Below are 20,920 nucleotides of genomic sequence, written 5' to 3' on the forward strand. Positions count from 1 at the left end.
CCTTCCTGTCTTCTTCTTGTTTGTCTTTGTGAAGAGACTCAGGAGCAGTGCTGGACTTGGTCTGGATTTCCAGTTGCTGTTGAAGATGCACGACTGTGGATTCAAGAAAAGCCATTTTGACTTTGAGCTCGTAAGTTGCTTCTTCTTGAATGATCAGTCTCTTGTAAAGCATTTGTATTTCTTCATCAGTGAGAGGTTTTGCTGATCTTCGATCTTCACCAGCTGAGTCTTCATTTCTTGTTTTGGAAGGAGCAGTCTGACGCAGTGGAGACTCATGATGGTCGTCAATACCCTCAGCATCATCTTCTTTGAGAAGACCTTTGGAAACCAGGTACTGTTTGAAGTTGGGTGCCCAGTCATGGATTGCATCCCAGAGATTAGTAACTTTGAATTTCTCAAAGACACTATTTTCTAGAGTATCCATTTCCTCATTTGTGAGAACTTTGTCAATCTCCTGAAATTGAGACTTGGGCATCGTCTTGACAAAGATGAAGAAAAAGTAATTGACGAGGTCTTGAAACTCTTCAGGATTCTGGGTTGCCATGAGTGCGGGAAATGTGATTGTGATACAATGTTGAGCCAGCAGTGTCACGTAGTTTCTGAGAAGAGCGATTGGAGTTACAGAGGATGAGGATGCAGCATTGATATCAGCAGTCTCTGCAAGCTTCACTTTCTTGTTGAACCCTTTAAGACAGTATTGAAAGAATCCTTTGAGAGGAGGTGAAACAGGTTCTTCTGTATCAGCTCTTCCGTAACCAGCTGCTTGTGTCTCCTTTAGCTGTCGTTCTCCTTCATGTTGTGGAGGAACAGTGGAAGGCCATTGTTGAGATGTTTCAGTGTTCGGAATCTGCACTTCCTCATTATGAGACTTTTGAGGAATGTCAAGTAAGATCTTGACTGGAGACGAGGTACTGTCAAGACTCCTTTTGATTGAGCCTTGAGTCTTGTAGTGTGGCTCAGTAGTGGAGAAAGGGGTTTCACTTATCAGACAAGTGGTCCCTTTGGTTGAGCTCTTCTGTCCTTCAAAAAGGCGGATGGTGGAGGACACTTGTGTGGTGTTTTTCCAGAGACATCGAAATCCTTCTAAGTTGTGAAGGATCAGTGAAGACACTCTTGTTCCTTGACGAAGATGCTTGGAGGAATGAGATTCCTTCTTTTCTTCAGCAAGAATTTGAAGATAGGCCTTCTCCCAGTTGAATGGGCCTTTCTGAAGCAGGGCAATCAACACCAGTTTGTGTGGTCTCGAGAGATGACCAGGAGATCCAAGAGTGCCAAACCAGCATTTCTTGATCATTTTGGCGACTGGTTTGAGATGAGGATGTATTCTTGACATGCTCAAGACATCTGTGATGTTGAAGTCGGCAGGGGCATCACTCATCAGTGTATCTCTCATGAGATTTGTGGCTTCATCATCTGCTAATGGAGCCGTCAGCTAGTTCTATCTTAATGTTCGTGCATTTCAGCTCTTTATTTCCCAACCTCTCAAAAATATCAAGCGGCATCAAATTGACTGCCGCGCCCAAATCAAGCATTCCCAAGACCTTTTCAACCCCTCCTAAGCTAATATCAACGATAAAGCTACCTGGATCTCCTTGCTTGGGTGGTGGTTGGTCTGGTGCAACAGTGACAGGTGGCAGTGGCTCACTGGGGCATTGGGTTGCCTTGATTGCTTGCACGGTTCTGCTTCTCCATTTCCCCGTGGTTATTGGGGTAGTTTCCTTGATTACCGCCACGGCATGAGCTTGACGCGGCTGTTTGTCCTGGTTTAGGAACTTCCCAGTTGGCTGTTCTTGCTGCAGCTGATTTAGGGCTCCTGTAAGTTGCCCAACTGTAGTCTCGAGGCGCTTGATGGTAGCACTCTGAGACTCCATGTTCTGTTTGGTCATCTCCATGAAGGACTGCATGGTGTCCTCGAGAGACGGCTTCTGCGGTTGAGCTTGCTTCTGACACTGTTGGGAGGCATTCTGGTATTGCTGCTGCTGCTGAAAATTCCCTTGTTGCATAGGGAACTGTTGATACTGCTGATACTGCGGGGGCTGCTGCTGCTGATAAGCTTGAGTGTAGTTCTGCTGCTGAGCTCTCCAACCCGAATTGGAGCTTTGTTGCCCTTGATTAAAGATAGGCCTCTGTTCAAATTGAGGCCTCCCCGGATAGCTCTGAGCAGCATAGACCTCTGCTTCTCCTTCAGGTGTGAATCCCCCCATGCGATGGCACGCGTTGGTTCCATGACCAAAATCGCCACAAATTCCACATCCTTCTGCTGGTGGCGCGTGAACTGGTGGGGCTTCTGCCTGGTTCATCTTGAGGTGCTGAACTTGCCTCATCAATTCTGCTACTTGCTTCTGAAGCTCATTGTTGGGAGCTACTGCATTGGCTTCAAACCTCCTTCCTCTAGCTGATTTCTGTTGAGAACTCGCTGCAAGTGTGTTGAAAATCTCCTTGAGCTCATCAGCTGTCTTCCGGGCAATGTTGCCCCCTGCTGTACTGTCCACCATAAACTGTGCCGTCTGAATCAATCCGTCATAGAAGAACTGCATCAACATGACAGGTGGTAACTGGTGCTGTGGGCACTGGCGGAGGAGCTCTTGGAATCTCTCCCAAGCCTCGTGGAAAGGCTCGTCAGCTCCTTGCATGAAGTTCATTATTTGGCTCCTAATCTCTTGAGTCTTGTGATTAGGGTAGTACTTGAGCATGAACTTCTCACTTGCCTCTCCCCATGTGGTGATGGAGTTCGGCGGCAAGGACAATAACCACGTTCTCGCCCGGTCCTTGAGTGCATAAGGTAAGCACTTGAGTCTCAACTGATCCTCGGTGAGCTCCAGCAGTGGGAAGGTCTGCACTTGGGTGCAGAAATCACGGATGAACTGCAAGGCGTCCTCACTGGGCATCCCGTGAAAGAGCGGCAGCAGGTTTGAGTCGTTGGGCTTCAGATTATAATTCCGGACCGCCGTGGGAAACACTATCGCAGAAGTGCTAGTGGTCCCAATAACTGGCCTGGAAAAATCTCCCATGTACTGGACATTCTGCTCCGCCATTGCTTCTTGGTCAGGATTGGGCCGAGCTTCTTCTTCTTCTTCAGAATGCACGGAAAGTGTCTCCTCAACGGCTTCCAGAATGGGATTGGAAGCAATTCTCTCTTCACAGTTTTCCTCACTAAACTGTGATTCCACAAGGCTTCTCGAACTGGACTCGGACTCCTTCTCCAGGCTTGAAAGGACCTCACGAGGTCGATGAATGTTGTCAAAGTAAGGCACTAGCTTTCTCTTCAAGCTACGACGACCTTGCATACACAACACTAGCAAACCAAATCAAACGCACCGGAGGGAGAAAATAACCGAGTCAAAAGAAATAAACAAAAGAAAACACGGAAAACAATGCAACACAATCAAATGCCTAAAGCCTTCCCCGGCAACGGCGCCAAAATTTGACTCAACCCAAAACACCTAATGGATTGACTCGCAATCGTACGAGGTCGTCCTAGGGTGGTAAGGTGACTCAAGTCGTCTCACAAGGAAGACTTAGCAGGGCTCTAACCGTATTGCTCACAAGAAACTTAAAAGAAATCTAAACACTCTAATCGGGTAATTGGGTCTGGCACTCTCTCCGATTAACTAGCGCGTAATTAAATAAGCTTGTAATTATCTAATGCAGAATCAACAGAAAGCATATAAATCTATCTAGGCGGAATGAGAAAGAAGCAGATTAAGAACGCAGGAAACTAAGAAACCTAGGGTTTTAACTAGCAATCTAGAAAGCATTAGATAAATCAATCAATCAAAAACAACGATTATCTAGGCGAGATTAAAGAACAACGATTCATCAATTGAACATGGAACAACGATTATCTAAGCAATGCAATAACGAGAAAGCTTGTAAAGATTAACTAATCAAAATGAAAAGCTTACAATCGATCCAATGAAATCAACGATCTAGCGGAATCCACAAGTATCTAGAATGTTTCTATCTATCTAAACTATGGGAAAAAGCATAAAATCGCAGGTGGAGGCTGCTGGAGTCGGAAGTATGAAATAAAACCCTCAAAATCGGATTTTATAGCAATTTCCGTAACTGCCAGATCTGCACAGGGGCGGCGGCCGCCGTGAGACGGCGGCCGCCGTGGGACGGCGCCGCCGTGATGCCCCTTCGCGGTTTCTTCCAAAAATTGTACGGCCCGCGCCGTGGGGCCGCGGCCGGTGTCTGGACGGCGGCCGCCGTGAGACGGCGGCGCCGTGGACGGCGTCCGCCGTGACACGGCGGCGCCGTGGTCCGTCTTCGCAGATTGCTCCCAAGGTTGCACGGCCTGCGCCGTGGGGCCGCGGCCGCCGTCTCCACGGCGGCCGCCGCCGCCAGGCGGCGGCGGCCGTGAGCCTGACTCCAAAACATGCTCGAAACAATACCAAAACGCTCGGCAATTCGCGAATCCTGCACGCGACAATAGTACATCCAAAAAGATCATCAAGCACGTGAAATATAGAGCAAAAAGGTACGAAACGAGCTCGAATGCACAGCAGGAAAACTCATAAAATCATCACGAAATAGGGCTAAACAATGAGGATGTATTCTTGACATGCTCAAGACATCTGTGATGTTGAAGTCGGCAGGGGCATCACTCATCAGTGTATCTCTCATGAGATTTGTGGCTTCATCATCCGCAAAGAATGGTGCTGGTCCATCAGTTGGGAGATTGAACTATTCTCTTGCTATTCGTGAGATGTTGATGGAGACCTTCGTAGATTCTGAGATGTTGATGGAGACCGTGATTTCTGTTGTGAGATAACCAGTTGACTCATCAGTCTTGATGTTGTCGTAAAATTCTCTGATGGTCGACTTGTCGAGAAGGAATTCCGGTGAGCATTGAAGGAACTTCGTCCATCCATGGTGTTCCAAGATTTCATCAATCTTGTCGAACTCAACGAGACTCTGAAGTGTTTCAGATGTTACAATGGATTCGTAACATACTGCTTGTTGAGATGTGGATTTTGCCATGTGGAATTTTGAGAGAAGAAGGTTTCTGAAAAAAAATCTATAAATTGGTTCTCACAGAGGTTGAATTGTGGAGTTTCACTGTTAGCCTTGAAGAGAAAGCACACTCAAAGATTTTTGCACGAGAGATTTCTCTGAGATTGAGTAAATCTTTTTCAGAAGATGAAACGATTTTTGAAGGAAATGTGAAAGATCGTGCACAAGGCGGTTTCAATAAACTTTTGAAATCCGTGCTAATGGAGACGTGGCACGTGGATCAATCCGCTTGTTAGTAAAAAGAGCGGGATCTGTTGGATTTGTATACTGAAAGCAAGAACCTTTTATGCTTGTATACATTGGTTCCTGTATTCACTATTTTATCTCCTATCTAATTGTGTTCATGATTGCATATGTATGTTCTTTATCTCTATATAAGTAGATTATATGGTGTGTTGTAGATCACAGAAGACCGTATAATTGGAATAACCTTAAGAGATATAATATAATCACAGCCGATATAACTCTAGGACAAGTTATTGGTTTAGGCTGCGGTATAGATGGAAGTAGTTTGTCTTGACTACTTATCTATACTGGTGCGTCATAACGTATTGATAGGACCACAGTGAGATGTATTCTTCTATCTGACTTAAGTGAAGAATCAAGGTCTCGGTAACTTATATGATCTTAATACTAATAAGATTTCAGATATATATGTTGATTCGTTTATCACTTTGATTTACTATGAGCGAGAGTTAAATAGTAACTTGAGTACTCTGTATCTTGGGTGATAGCGGTTAATATATGATATTTGATTATCTGTATTAGTACTCGTATCCGATAGAGGATAATGACATCCCCTTAAGGAGCTCAATAATGTTTATTGCGTTAAACCCTGCAGGTTGATTAAGTTCAGGCGCAATAATAAGGTTTGAGTGGTACTGCTTAAGGATTACAAAAGAGATTAATTAATTAAGGCTGTCAGAGCTCTAATTAATTGATGGATGTCGGATATTTTAAATACGAGGATTTAATAAGTCTAAATACAAGCCCCGACTCAACACCGGCAATAAAGGGGTAAGTCAATATCGGTTCTCTAGTGGAATGAACTGATATTTATAAATTAATTATGGTATGGGCTGACCATAGATAAATTAATTTATTTGAGGCCCATCTTTATTCCTTGTATCTGGTCCCTGGACTGGCCCAATGTCTCCTAGCCCAAGTAGGGCTAGAAAACGTCCCTGCATAGAAACTGGCGCCCCCTCCCTTTGTTCTGTATTATAAAAAACAGCTGTCAGCTCTCAGGAAACACACACTGATAATTATTAGGGTTTTTGAGAGCTAAGGAGGCACAAGAAACGTGTAGGGTGATTTCTAGCTTGGGACTTTCACAGCTCGTTGTCCATCCAACGGTGAAAGCTGAGCGGGATACAGTCGAGAAGATCCGAACTGGAGTCTTTCGACACGATCATCAACGATCTCTGCATCCGCTTCACAAGTAAGTAATTCCTAACACCTATGTGCAGCTTTAAATTCATAGGAGCATGTTTAAGATTAATCGTTGTATGATAAATTAATAATAACTAAGAAACGATCATCGGGCAAAGCGGAACGTTAATTCAATTTAATATTCCTTCAATTGGTATAAGATCCCAGGATTAATTTCTTGGCTCTGTTATTAATTTATGTACGATTAATAATGTGCGTTGTTTTTTTACTGCTGTTGTTCTTCGTGGTCTGTTGATTCGTGGAATACGTCGTTTGACGTTGTAATCGTTTTTCACCACGAGAAAATCCGTGGTTAGATTAGGTTTTTCAAATTGTATTTGTTTTTCCTTGTAATCTGTAAAACTGAGGAACGAGACAAGAACGACGACGAATCAACGATGGATGAACGGTGTAAGGAGGCGGCGTACGGGACCGGGCAGATGGGGCTGCGGGCGCCGAGGGGCTGCGCGCGCGCGGGTGCGAGCCCAGTCAGGCGCCGCGCGGCCGCTGCTGCTATCGGTGCTGTGGGCTGGTGGTGAGACGGGGCGAGGCTGGATGGGGGCGAGCAGGGGCGGTGCGCGCCCAGGGCTGCGCGTGTGCGCTTTGCGCGCTGCGCGCCCGGTGGGCATCGCGCGGCCACTGCTGCCGAGCTGCTGTCTGCGCGCCGAGACCGCTGAGACCGGCTGCTGCTGCCGCTGCTGCTGGAGGCGCCGAGGAGTGCTGCTGGTGCTGACGACCGGAGGCTGCTGCTCACGCTGGAGGCTGCCGCGCCAGGCTGATGCGCGCGCCGGACCGCTGCAGGGCTGCCGACCGGTGGCTGCTGCAGCGGTGCCGTGCGTGCTGTCCATGGGAGGTGGCGGCGGCAGCTAGGGTTTTCCAAACCCTAGCTGCGTGTCTCAAACCCTAGGGGGCCCAAACCCTAATTCCAACGACGGGCCTAAAGTGTTCGGGCCAAGTTTTAGTTTTTGGGTTTTTCTTTTTATTTTATTTTATTTTTAAAATAGAATAGATGTTGGGGTTCCACGAATGGGTCACGAAGAATTTTAATTCTTTATTTCTGTTCTTTGCATGTCGTGGTGTTAATCCCTTATGCTCTTTACCTGCTTTTGTTCGTCTCTGTTTGTTAATATGCTTTATTAACTGCGCTTAGACAAGCATGATAGTAGGTTTATCATTTTCTTAAGCATGTTTTAGAATTCTGCGAGCATGTTTTACATGTTGCATTCTAGTAAAGCATGATTAGGATTATGTGCTTGAGCATGTACAAACCTTTTGAATTAAAAAAACTAAGCAGTTTTAATAATTTTAAGCAATTAAAATTATTTCTAGACCTCCACATGCTGTCTCTAGACAAAGTGATTAGCAATGTGAGTAAACGTCCACCCCACGTGGCTTACTTCATATTTGTTTCTCATAAGTTTGTCAGAAGAGGTTTCTATAAAAAATATTTAAACCATTAAAGTAGTGGGAGTTATGCAGTAAACGTCCACCCCACGTGGCTTACTTGTGTAATTTTCACAAGTACTTTGGAGAATGGAATTAAATAAGATAACCAAGAAAATTAAATTGAAAGCGGCATGGTCCGAGTGAGTATGTCAATTTCGAGAATTTAATTTTCAAGGTTAAAATGTGGTCATTGCTTAGATATCATATCAAGTACAATGTACAACTCCCAAAGGAGTCCCTTCTTGATGATGATATGGTCTAGTTAAGGTGCCAACTATTAGTTTCTTTTGTCAAAAGGTTAAGTTGACATGGAAATTAAATGACTAGGTGAATAGTCTGGTTGAGGAGTTCGTGTGTAAACGTCCACCCCACGTGGCTTGCACATGGGATTCTTTGAGCGGTTGGAGGTTTCATTAATATTGTTTTATCAAAAGGTTACAATATTATTGTTACGAATTATGTGCTTCATGTTCTTACATGTTTAAATTATTACTTTCAGATATGTCTATGTCTCCGATCATTAATATTCTAGCAAACAATCCTCTCACCGGTCCTAACTATGCCGAATGGAAACGCCACATAATGTATATTCTTGACGCTGATGAGCACAGTTTTGTGCTTACCACTCCACGTCCCGCGCCCTTAACTGATCAGTCAACCGATGCAGAATGTGAGGCGCATAAGAGGTGGCACAAGTCAAATAATATGGCCAAGTGTTATATTATGATGACTATGTCGCAAACTTTGCAACTCCAGCATCAGGTCATGGATGACGCGGTTGGCATCATGTTAAATCTCTCTGAGGTTTATGGGGAGTCCGAAAGATCTGCCCGCTTTAACATAATGAGAGAAATCTTAGCATGTAAGATGAGCGATGGCAGTTCTGTGTACGATCATGTCATGCATATGATAAATTTGTTTGACAGGCTTGATCTGCTAGGAGGGGGTATCGAAGGCGAAGCCAAAGTCGATATCATCCTCAACACTCTCCCCAAATCTTATGAGAACTTCCGTCTCAATGTCGTTATGAGCAAGGCCAACTATACTCTTAATGAGTTGTTGAATGCTCTAGTTACGGCGGAGGGAGTCATGGGCACGCAGAAAGAGAAAGAGGTTATTGTCGCTGCCAAGGGATCTGCTTCTTCGTCGAAAGGCGGGAAAAAGAAGTGGAAAGGTCCAAAGGGCAAGAATGACAAAGAATCTAGTGGGAGTGGCAAAGCCAAAGTGGACGGCCCTACCGGCGGCGTGAAGAAGCCGACGGCAAAGGGAAAGTGCTTCAAGTGCGGCAAGACTGGGCATTGGAAGAAAGATTGTCCGGTGCTCAAGGCAAAGGGACAAGGTACGTCACAAGTTCTAGTAACTGAGACATGTTTAGCTTCGTTTTCTTGTTTCTGAGACTGAAGCAGTTTCAGTCTGTTGATCAGTCTGCGCTCTTGAACATTCCTTCTATTAGCTTCGTCTTTGTTTGAAATGTAGTAGCGCATGATGATCCTTCGAGCATCTCGCACATGATCGATCTCTCAGATGATCTGTCTGTGTTCCCTAAGGAGATTTTCAAATCTCGTTCTTAGGTGTTGATACTCTTGTCGAATATGATCATATCTGCTCGTTCCTTCTGATTGTGAGTGAGTTGGACTCTGATTTTCTTCTGGAAAGACGAGTCTGTCGTCATGGTCAGAATCCAATATCCCAATCTCAAGTCTGTTGACTCCTCGAAAGTATGTGTGGACATAGTCACTGGAGGAGTCTTTCCTGATCCTGTTCATGAAGAAAGAAAGAGAAACACACGGGAAATAAGAAGATAGTAGGGAGCAAGCAATCTCAAGAGGAATCTTGAGAGAAGATTTTGATCAAAGACAAAATACCCTCAGTAGGATCTAGTTCAGTTAGAACCTAATCAGAAACAGAGTGTTCTTGCGAACAACCTGCTCTGATACCAATTGTTAGGTCCGGAGGGTCTCGAATAGGTGTATGGGGGGGGAATACACCTACGGGCTATTTTTCTTTCCTCAAATAGAGGGATCTCAAGATAGAGATCAAAGCGAAACTTTACACGCAAACTATGATACATGTTAACTGAAAGGAGTTTTGACCAAACAGGGTTGACGACTGATACTGAAAACTCTTCAGTAAGGAGTTATCAGTTAAGTTACTGGAACTTAACTGATGCACGTAAGAGCTTCAGTCGAGTTTGCTAAAACAGAGATGATAACACTCTTCCTGACTATCAGAAGATAGATCAGTCAAACTGATATCATATGCAGCGGAAATAAACTTAGTTTCGTAATAGCCTCGGTTGAGCACGTTGTTAGTCTTATGTTTCTCTTTGCAGTTATTCAGTATTCAGTTTATCAATTGAAACAACACAAGTAAGAATGTAAAACTGAAAGCTGTAAATAACACAGAGACTTTTACGTGGTTCGGAAAAACCCTTTCCTACATCCACGGTCGGTTGATTAGACCAACAATCCACTCCGCAAGTGCTTAACAGGTGCACTGCAAACCAAACTGTGTGCTTGCCGGGTGCACACAACCGTACCACTGAAGAAACCACTTCTTCAGTACCCACACTTCACTCGTGTCGAATTTCTCTCGCTTAGCACAACCCGCGCTAAGACTTCTCAGAGTCAGAGTACCTTCCTGAACTCCGAATCACTCAAACGCTCTACTCTTTCTTTCTGAAAGGAGGTTTGAACGGTTGCCAACTATACTGCAAAGAACATGTTCTTTGGAGCAAGTTTTGTCCTTGGCTTCTGGGTTAGGGATGGCAGTGGATCTTGGACCCGGTCCAGATCCGTGGATCCAGATCCGTGGATCCAGATCCGTTTTTACGGATCTGGATCTCAATTTTTTGGACCCGACGGATCTGGATCTGGATCTGGATCTGGATCTCAGTTTTGAAAACGGATCTAGATCTGGATCTTGAAATTTTAGATCCGGATCCGGCCCAGATCCGACCCGTGGATCCGTTTTATTTTATATATATTTTTTATATTTTATATTTAGTTTACTAATAATATTAACTAAATTAAAATAATAAATAAATTACATTTAAAAGAATAAAAACTAAAAGTAATTAGATAAAAGTATTTTGTGTTATATTTTTCATGATGGAAATTAGAAGTTGTTGATTTTGTGAATTTTTTTTAATTTAATTTAAAAATAGTAGATCCATGGATCTGGACCCGTGGACCCGCGGATCTAACGGATCTGGATCTGGATCCAAAATTTTCAGATCCACGGATCTGGATCTGGATCTGGATCTAGTATATGAAAACGGATCTGGATCTGGTATTGGTCAGACCCGGTCCAGATCCGGCCCGTTGCCATCCCTATTCTGGGTAAACAGAGGTTTGCCTAAGGTCTAAGAGAATGTATGTAATCAGCAGTGACTGATTTTGGCTTTGGAATTCTCTTCTTCGATTCAAGCTTTGGGGAGGTTAAGCTTTAGGCTGAGTAGCGATTTTGGCAGAGATTCAGCTTATGTTGTTGAATCGGTGAAGATTGAAGTTGATCATCGAGCGCTATTTATTGGAGAGGTCTTGAATAGATCCGTTGGCGGAGAACGTCTTCAAGATTTCTTCCGTTGGAGAGCATTTCGAATTTGGGCTGCGGCTTCAATCTTCGAGGTTCCTTATTTGGTGGAAACGGCTCTCTTGAATGACAGGAGATGTGACGTCTCTGATAAAGTAGCCACTAAATAGAAATGACCTCTGCAGAGATAAGGAGATCCTGAGATCTCTGCATTTAATACGGCTGTACTTTTGTGAGTACGTGGCTTCCTTTGAACGTTGGAAGTTCAGTCCGAGGAAGAATGTTTAACTGATACTTGACTTTAGTATCAGTTCGCTGAGTCCACGGAGCATGCATTAAGTAATCAGTTCCGAACTGATTCTTCAACTGATACTTTAGTTGGTATCTTCAGTTTTCAGTCTTCAGTCCTTCGGTCCTTCGTCCTTCAGTCTTCAGAACCGCAAGCTAAATTAGAAACGAACTCTAACACTTTAGTTCAAAACTGTTCTAGTCTATTACAATTAAGACCTATGGATTTTGGTATCATCAAAACAAGGATTAGGATATTCCACAAGGTTCCCAACAATACTTCAAGTATACCACGTTCATCTATTCGAGATGTAGATTAACATCCAATAATTATTTCAATTAAATAATAAATATTTAATTAAATAATTAATTTCAGATATGGTTTAAAACCATATTTGCAACAACATATCTCTTTCTCCATCGTTGGATCCTTTCATTTTCTCTTTTCATTTCTAACCATATTCTTATGCGGTAGTTTATCCACTTATAAAGCCGCTTTGACTTCTTGCGCTCATCTCACGGACAAAGCATAATCCTCGATTCCTTGTGCCGCCAGTATTCCTTGAATTTCTGGTTGTAGTCCCCTTAAGAACCTATCCGCCTTTTGGTCATTGGTGTTGATCAGGCGCGTGACATAGCATGAAAGTTGGTTAAACTTCTTTTCGTAGTCAGTGATGGACAACCCTCTTTATTTGAGATCCAAGATTCTGCCTCCTTTTGATTACGGTAGGAGCGTAGAAAGTATTGGTTGGTTACAATCTCCTTGAACCTATTCCACGTCAACCCTTATCGCGATTGTTCGGTCATTGATCACTTGGAGGACTTCCACCAATGGCTAGCATCCTCGCAGAATTGAAAAACTGCACATGAGACTTTGTGGGCGTCAATGTATTCAATATGTTCAAAAATTCTTTCCAACTCTCTAATCCATTCCTCCATTGCTAGGGGCCCGCTCCTCCTGCCAAATCTTGGTGGATTATAACGTCGAAACTACTCTATGACTAGGCTCGTATTATTGTGTTGTGGGTTTGGTGCACCTTGAGCTTCTTGTGACACCCGGAGATGAAGTGCGTAGTGATCACCGGTGCAAAAAGGCACGGATAAGGAGCGGCGCCGATTAAGACTTTCAAGTAGAGGGGCGCAGGGATGAACCGGAACACACATGAACGAGAGGGGTTTCGAGAATATGTTGGAATCAGACGACATATTCGAGGAGAGCTTAAATGATTTGATAGGTGCTACTCATATCAACAAGATGCATCTTTTTTTTCTGGTGCCCACATGGAAGAAACTCCAATGTTAAACATGTTTGACTTGGAGCAATTTCACGATGGCTGACCCCCTGGGATGTTTTTCGGAGAGCGTGCGAGTGAGAACAAAATACGCTAGAAAAGACTCGTGTTGGTCTGTGAGGACAACTGTTAAGTTTGGAGTCGAGCTGTGACATATAAGGTGATAAATATAGCTTATCCATTTCTTATACCTAATTTATGCCTAATTGTTCTTAATTTGGGGGTTTGATTGTGCTAAATTTGAGTTAAATATTCTGGAATTTGGTGCGTTTATGAGTCTGTTTGATGTGTTGCAGGAGATTTTGATAAAATAGGAGAAAGAATCATAGTTTGGAAATTTTGGATCAGAAATGCTTGTTTAGGCGCAAAGTGGTGCACAGTGCTGAAAATCCTGTGCCAGAGCCAGAGCTGACAATCCATATCCAGAGCTCACCACATCCAGATCTGACCATTCAGCCAGAGTAGATTTCCAATGCCAGAGCTGACCAAACGCTCCAAAGCATACTACATCTCCAGAGCAGACTACACCTCCAGAGCAGACTACATCTCCAGAGCAGACTACATCTCTAGAGCATACTACAATTCTACAGAGCTGATAGTTGGCGCACAGTCACCAGCGCTGGCAATCACGCGCAAGGCTGCCAGCACTGCTCCAAAGCTGGCAAACACTCGCCAGCGCTGCTGTTACTTGCCCAGCACTCTTTCCAACCTGAACTTTCCTTTCCTGTCACGATTCTATCTCTTAGGCCCAGTTTGGATGGGCCGTTCTTGATGGTCATCAGGGTTTGTTTGGCTCTATTTTGTGATGAATTTGTGGGTGTTTACGTCTTATATTGACTTTTATTTTGGTCTCTTTCACTCAAGAGTTTATTGATTTGAGCTTTTGTGCTAATTTTGTTGTCTCAGAATTTTATGCTCAAATTGATTGATATGTGGACAAAAATAAAGTCAGAATTTAGTTGATTGGTCTGAAGAAGAATCGAAGTTCGTCTCGATACGAGTTCGTAGGCAAAAACGGATCCAAAATCCGACTTGAAATGAGGGAGAACGGACCAAAACAAAAACGCTGCGCATTGCAGTCTGCGAAAGGCATTGACGGCGGCGCCGCGCGACGGCGGCCGCCGTCCGTACGGCCATGGCCGTCTGCGCGGTCTGGCAGTTACGTTTTTTAGGGTTTAAAACCCATTTTTTAGGGGTTTCTTCCCCCATTCTCGACGGTTGATGAAAGGTAGTCTATATAAAGGGCTTAACGTTCATCATGAGAAAATAATCCTTAGCCTTCGGACCAAGATAATCTTCTACCTTAGGCATCAAAACACTTTACAGTTTTCTCGTTTTCATAGTTCTTAAGAATTCTGAGTTTTTGTTCTAAGTTCGCGTTCAATTTAGTTTGGTTTTGTTTACTGTTTCGAGTTGTAATCAAGTGACAGTGATTCGCTTTTCGCGACGATTTCGGTATTTATTATTTATGTTAATTCTTTGCTTCTACTTGAATTATGTTTTGCTTTCAATTATGCAATTTCGTTTATATCAGTTTAGATTAGAAGCTTTTAATTACAGTTGTTTAAATTCTTAGCGTAATAGCGTTTAAATTCGAGTAGCCTTTACTTTACCGTTTAATTCTTCCTAGGGTTAGTAATTTATTTATGCTTAAGTATTTGTGTTTCGCCTAGGTAATTCCGAGTTTAATTTCACGTTAAGTTTAATTTACAAGCGTTAGTTTGATTTTACAGTTTTCAAACGACAACCTTTACTGCTTTTGTTGAGATACAATTAGAAGCCCTGTTAAATCTTCCTTGAGAGACGACTTGGGTTAGCTTACACGTTACAATAGATCCCGTCCTATTGCGAGTCAATCTAGCGTAGTGTTTTGGTTGAGTCAATACCTTAAAACAAACACATCTTAAGAAATAAAAAATGCAATTTCACCTTCCGAGCTGGGGCGCCGCCACCACCTTTCCTCTTTTTTTTTGCTGGTCGCGGATTCCACTCTCGAGCTTTGGTGGCCCGTTCTAAATCTAATTGAAATAGTCACTTTTTGCTTCTTTCTTTACCTTCAACTAGTGTATTTCCCGCGCTATGCGCGGTGATTGTGATTTTAGACTCGCATAAATTATGTATATATTTTATATTTTCTTCGTTCATAAAAAATAATCCTAGGAAAAGACGATATAAATTTTAATAAAAAATGGTTAGTGTATTGTGAGTGGAGAAAAGATTACATTTAAAAGTAGTGTAAATAATTATAATTAATTATATTGTGAGCGAAGAAAAGATCCATCATGTGATGTAAAGTTTCCAAAAATATAATGAGACTAATTTTTGTGGACGTCCTTAAATGACAAAAATAGATTGTTTTGTGGGCAGAGCCGCGGAGGCAGTAATTATTAAAATAACCTAAAAATTAAATTTATTATTTGGAAACCAGTCTAATATTTTATATAACCAATGTAATTTATGAAAAAATATTATTAAATGGGAATATTATTAAATAATTTATGAAAAATAGAACTGTCTATATATAGATATTGTATCACTTATATAAGAAGTTGCTAATTATATAACAGATTATATAGACCAGATTTATAAGAAAAATATAAAAAATAAAAAGCTATTTGGTTCAAATAATATGTTGAAAATTTAAATTATCATAACCCAACTATTCAATTTGAATTCAATTAATAAACATTGTATATCTAATTAAACCTATTTTCATAAACTGTTGGTAGTGGAATAAGGGTCCCACTTTAAATGTGAGTGAAATGGTGTGGACCCTACTACTAAAAATGGATGTGACATAATTTTTGTGGACGGACGAAAAAGAAAAGTGTAGCATAAATTTCGTGGACGGAGGGAGTACTATGTAATATACATATTGATATTTCATTTAAAACACATTTACATGCAAAAAAGAAAATAATCTATGAAAAAGAAGAAAATCATAAGTTATCATGTCCTAACTGTTGATTGGTCATTTGTTCTTTTTCATATTTGAAATAAACATGAATTTAGTTTGAGCATTAGATAGTTGGAGTATTTATATTACGTGTGTGATGATATAAAATTGTTGATAATTTATAGAGTGGATTTTTAAAATGGCCACTTTCATATTGTAAAATTAAAAATTGTCCACTAAGATAAAAATATTAAAAAATGGCCACTGTTACCAAAATACCCCTCCACATTAAAAATTAAAAAAATGTCCACTTTACATCACCCCTTTAAAAAATCCCGCAATTCACAACCAGTGTGAATTCACAACCAAAATTTTTTGGTTGTGAATTCACACTGGTTGTGAATTGACAATTCACAACCAGTCGAATTCACAACCAGAATTTTTTGTTTGTGAATTCACAGCCAAAATTTAATTCACAACGAATTCACAACCAAAATTTAATTCACAACTAGAATTTTTTGGTTCTGAATTCACAACAAACGAATTCACAACCAAAATTTAATTCACAACCAGATTTGTGTTGGTTGTGAATTCACAATCAGTCGAATTCACAACTAGAATTTATTTTGGTTGTGAATTCAAGTAGTTGTGAATTTGAGTTTTTAAAGTTTGAATTCACAATTAAAATTGTAATTTATTTTGATTGTGAATTTATAGATTTGGTTGTGAATTCATAAATGTGGTCGTGAATTCAAGAACATTAAATTGGAATTCATAAATGTGGTCGTGAATTCAAGAACATTAAGTTGTGAATTCCTAGATTTAATTGTGAATTAAAAAACATCATAATTCTAAACTTTATAAACCAAAAAAATTCAATTTCTCCCCTCAACCTCTCGCGGCGCCACCACCTCATCGGCGTCTTCAACAACTCCAACTCTCAATCCAACATCACAAAATTAATTCCTCGTGCTGAGAATATCAATTCCTCACAAATGATAGTGTCGCACATGGAGCTTTGATTATGATATTTTATAACAACAATTTCAAAAGGAGAAGTTGAAAAAATAATTAAAAGCACTTGGATTGTCGCTTGGTGTTAACCATATCTCTATAGCATATCATTCTGAATTCTTTCCGTAGGTTCCAGAAGGAATGCATTTGCACTTGTTGCAGCAAATACATCAATATCTGATGAGTTTCTCAATTTCAATTTGCAATCACTGATTAGTTTCTCAACTGTTTCACCGGCTACCACCTCGACGACTTCCACGTCTCCGACGTCACCTCGCCGCCAAATTCAACTCTGAAACATAATAGAGAGAGAGAGAGAGCACCAGACGCGGGAGAGAGAGAGTCGAAAAGAAGAACCTTTACCCATACTGCTGCAGATTCTACCCTCTCACGACTCACACATCCAATTGCCACCGCCTTCCCCCATTCTCTCAGATTTTTCGGCGAGCAGCGGCGGAGCTACTGCCATCGCAACTCCCCCAAATCTCTCTCCCATCTCTCTCTCAACACTCGGCCCTAGATCGAAAATTTCCGCCTCCAATTTCGATTCCCGGCGTCAACAGTCACAGACCGCCACTGCCGTCGCTCCTCCTCACCTCTGAACCCCGGCGGTGCCTCCACTTCAAGCTCAACATCCCAAACCCCTAAGTCTCCATCTTTCTTCCCCAACAGACCACAGTCTTTTCCTTTTACTCTCAATCCAACATCACAAAATCAATTCCTCACAACATCACAAAATTACCGGAGATTGAGTGGCGGCGGTGCGGCGAACGGGCGGCGAGAGGAAGAGGGAGAGGAAGGGAGAGAGAGAGAGAAAAAGATCGAGTACAGCGAGAGAGCGCGAGAATTTTTAGTTTTTGAGGGAGGGGTATTTCCGTCTTTTAGCTAAAAAACTGGCCATTTTTTTAAGTTTTTTTTTCATATGCTAAATTTTAATTTTACAATATGAAAGTGGACACTTTTATATATTAACTCTAATTTATATTTGAATAATTTAATTGTAAACTTTCAATTATATCCTTTTAATTGGATTTATTTACACACTCTTCCATTTTTATATATAAACACTATTTTTTCATACTTAATATTTATTAATTTATCATTATTCTAAATATCATTATACCAAAATTAGCAACAAAATATTAAATTTTAGTTTTATCGCTGTAAAAGGTAATGTAACACATTATATTATTAATTTTAATAAATATTATTCAATAAATATAATTAAAGATTTTTTATACGATTCATGCATGATCTTTTCTATTTTGCTTTGAATTTCATATTCTAACTTATTGTGATAAGATAATTGTTTAATATTTAATTATTAACTAACCATCGTCATTATGAAAACCTAATTTCTAGAAAATATTTAATTTCTTGTTTTATGATTAACTTGTACTTATTATATATTCTTTTAGTTTAAACGAATGATTAATTATTTAAAAATTAAATGCAACCGCCATTACTACTTTGAAAAACATCAACGAACTTTTAATTTACAATGTGACACTTTTATAATTTTTTAAATAAATTTCACTAAATAATCTATTAGTATATTTTTATATTAGTTACATTGGGTTCTATTAAAAATAAATTAATACTGTAACATAAATATAAATACACAATTTGAAAATTAAAATATTATAATTATAGAGAAAGAGAGAGGAAAAAAAGTTTTTTTTTTATTTTTTTTTTCAGTTAAAGAGACGTTGACAATGTATTCAGACTCTTGACTCTTGAGGAAAAGAAAAAAAAATCATTAGAATAATAAAAATACTTAGTTAAACAATCATAATTTATTTATTTTATATTCATTTCATACATATGACATGTCAAATTAAAAGTTTTTTCACAATCTTTCATTTAAGATGCATATTCTATATTTTGTGGTGAACAAAATTACACAAAAATGAGAAAAAAATGTGTATATTCAAATAAAAAGTAAGGAAAAAAGCGAAAAAATAAAAAAGATATTTAAATATAAAAAAACCACTACATCTCAATTTACCCACAAGAATAGTAACTGTATATGTATAACATTTTATCGGATGTCCCCGAAGGAATTGTAACCGTAAAAAGTTTTCTTTTAAAATTATAGGCATTAGCCGCATTACGTTAGTAATTCAAATTACAATATTAACCTAATTTTTTTCAATTCCAATTATATCCTTACAATTGAACTTATTTACATTTACTTTGCTTTTTATATATATAAAGATTTAGGGGCTATACAATGTTTTTTAAAACAAAATGTGACTAGATATATTTTTTGATAAAATTTATTAAAGCCTAGGTAAAAATTTAAGTCTGAAAATTATGGGAATAAAAATGTATATTTATTAGAGTTAATATATAAAACTATCCACTTTCATATTGTAAAGATAAAAATTGTCCACTAAGATAAAAAACTTAAAAACTGTCCACTTTTTGATTGAAAAGACAGAAATACCCTCATTTAAATATATGTACTCTCCACTCTCTTTTTCTCTCTCTCGTCTGCCTTCCGGCAACGCCGCACAACCACCACCACCGCGACGCCTCTTTCTATCTCTCTATCTCTTTATTCTGACTTGGAGTTGTCGGATTCAACTTGTGGAGAGCCCAGCCGCAGTTGCAGTGGTAGATCTCCGGCAATCGCAGCGGCAGCGCCGCACAGCCACTATCGATCGTCGTCGATCGCCGGAGATCTGGAGTGGTATTACTGTCGATCGCCGTCTCCGCTGGGGTTGAGCAATTATCGATCCCTAGAGTTCCAATTTTGACCGATGATCCTAACCCTAATTCCTCTTTCACGGCGCGGTAAACCGCCGCCTCGACCGATTCACCGGGCTTCATCTTCTCCGACAGCGGGCGGCCGCGGTGCCTCGACCGTGTGAACAGGAGGGACAGAATCAGCGAGAGAGGTCTCGCCCTCGGCGATCTCCAGCCACATATTGTGGACATTTTCCTGGCTGCTCTCTTCTCTCCTGAGTGATATTAGTGACCTGATCTGCAAAACATGAGTGTTATAATCTTGTTGAGTTTTATTATGGAAATTAAATTGATTTATTACACTCTTTTGTTGAGGTGAGGGCTCCTCTTAGGTACTTCTTTGTGAAGCAGAAGCTGAGATGTTGATGCTTTAGGTAGACACTCACCCTCGTGCACTCCTTCCGCCCTGCAACGCGACGCATTTCTTTGAGGCTAGCAGATGTATGAAGTAGCTAGTCAAGAATAGATTACATACCAGAAGGCATGATTGTGCGTATCTCAGCGCTTATCTTGAGCATTTCTTGCACTCTCGATAGGAGGACGGCCGTCGCCCTCGACTTCAGAAGGGAAGCTCCTCGTAAGCCTGCTTAAGCACATGTTATGTGTGTGTGTAATGTAATAGTACATGTTATGTTGAGATTAATTTGTGATAATTACATGTTGCTGCTGTGGCTGTGATGGCTATCATGTCGATAGGGGTCTGGATGGCCACCCCGGAGTCGACAGCGGCTTGGACCTCAGCCCTGTTGGCGCCCAGGGACTCTGCTGCCTCGGCACACACATTGGTGACCAGCGCTGCAGCAGAGGACAACACGTTGGCCATGTCCTGGCACGACGTGCCTTGCTGGAATGGGGAGCCCTCTTCCTTGCTCGTGGTGCTGCTGATCCCGGCAATGGCTGCTGCTAGCTGCGTGAGGGAGAGGGTCGCGTGCAGCTGGGCTGTTTGGAGCCATCTCTCCTCTTTCTTGCTCTCGTTCCTCCACCCGAATAGGCTGCTCAGGAACTGGCCCCTCGACCATGTTCTTCGTTGCTGTGAGTCCATCTGTTTGTTGAGAATTTTGTTAGTTTGGAAGTTTTGGATTTGGACTAGAATTTGGTGGTGTTGTTACCTTTATGTTGTTGTCCTGCTTCAGTGAGGCTTTTGGGGTTGAATGTGCACTTTTGAAGTTCTCATCATCTTCTTCATTTGTGTCATTTGGCAGCAATATACACTACTAGAAAAATGACCTATTACTACACTAAATTTATG

General features: G+C 41.1%; 1 protein-coding gene across 1 annotated transcript; it reads right to left on the reverse strand.

Moving 5' to 3' along the window:
• Positions 1 to 1,409: 1,409 nt before the first annotated feature.
• Positions 1,410 to 3,985, reverse strand: LOC130990777 (uncharacterized). The gene is made up of 2 exons (XM_057915009.1): positions 3,906 to 3,985; positions 1,410 to 3,295 (listed from the first exon to the last, which is right to left on the reverse strand). Exon 2 carries the CDS (start codon positions 3,285 to 3,287, stop codon positions 1,410 to 1,412), a length of 1,878 nt encoding a protein of 625 aa, XP_057770992.1. The 5' UTR covers positions 3,288 to 3,295; positions 3,906 to 3,985.
• Positions 3,986 to 20,920: the final 16,935 nt, after the last annotated feature.

Source organism: Salvia miltiorrhiza, chromosome 6, assembly GCF_028751815.1.
Source record: "Salvia miltiorrhiza cultivar Shanhuang (shh) chromosome 6, IMPLAD_Smil_shh, whole genome shotgun sequence".
Classification (NCBI taxonomy): domain Eukaryota; kingdom Viridiplantae; phylum Streptophyta; class Magnoliopsida; order Lamiales; family Lamiaceae; genus Salvia; species Salvia miltiorrhiza.

Bases quoted from the DNA above. Each gene is read 5' to 3' on its own strand.
- LOC130990777 (XM_057915009.1), bottom strand. From the start codon at position 3,287: ATGCAAGGTCGTCGTAGCTTGAAGAGAAAGCTAGTGCCTTACTTTGAC.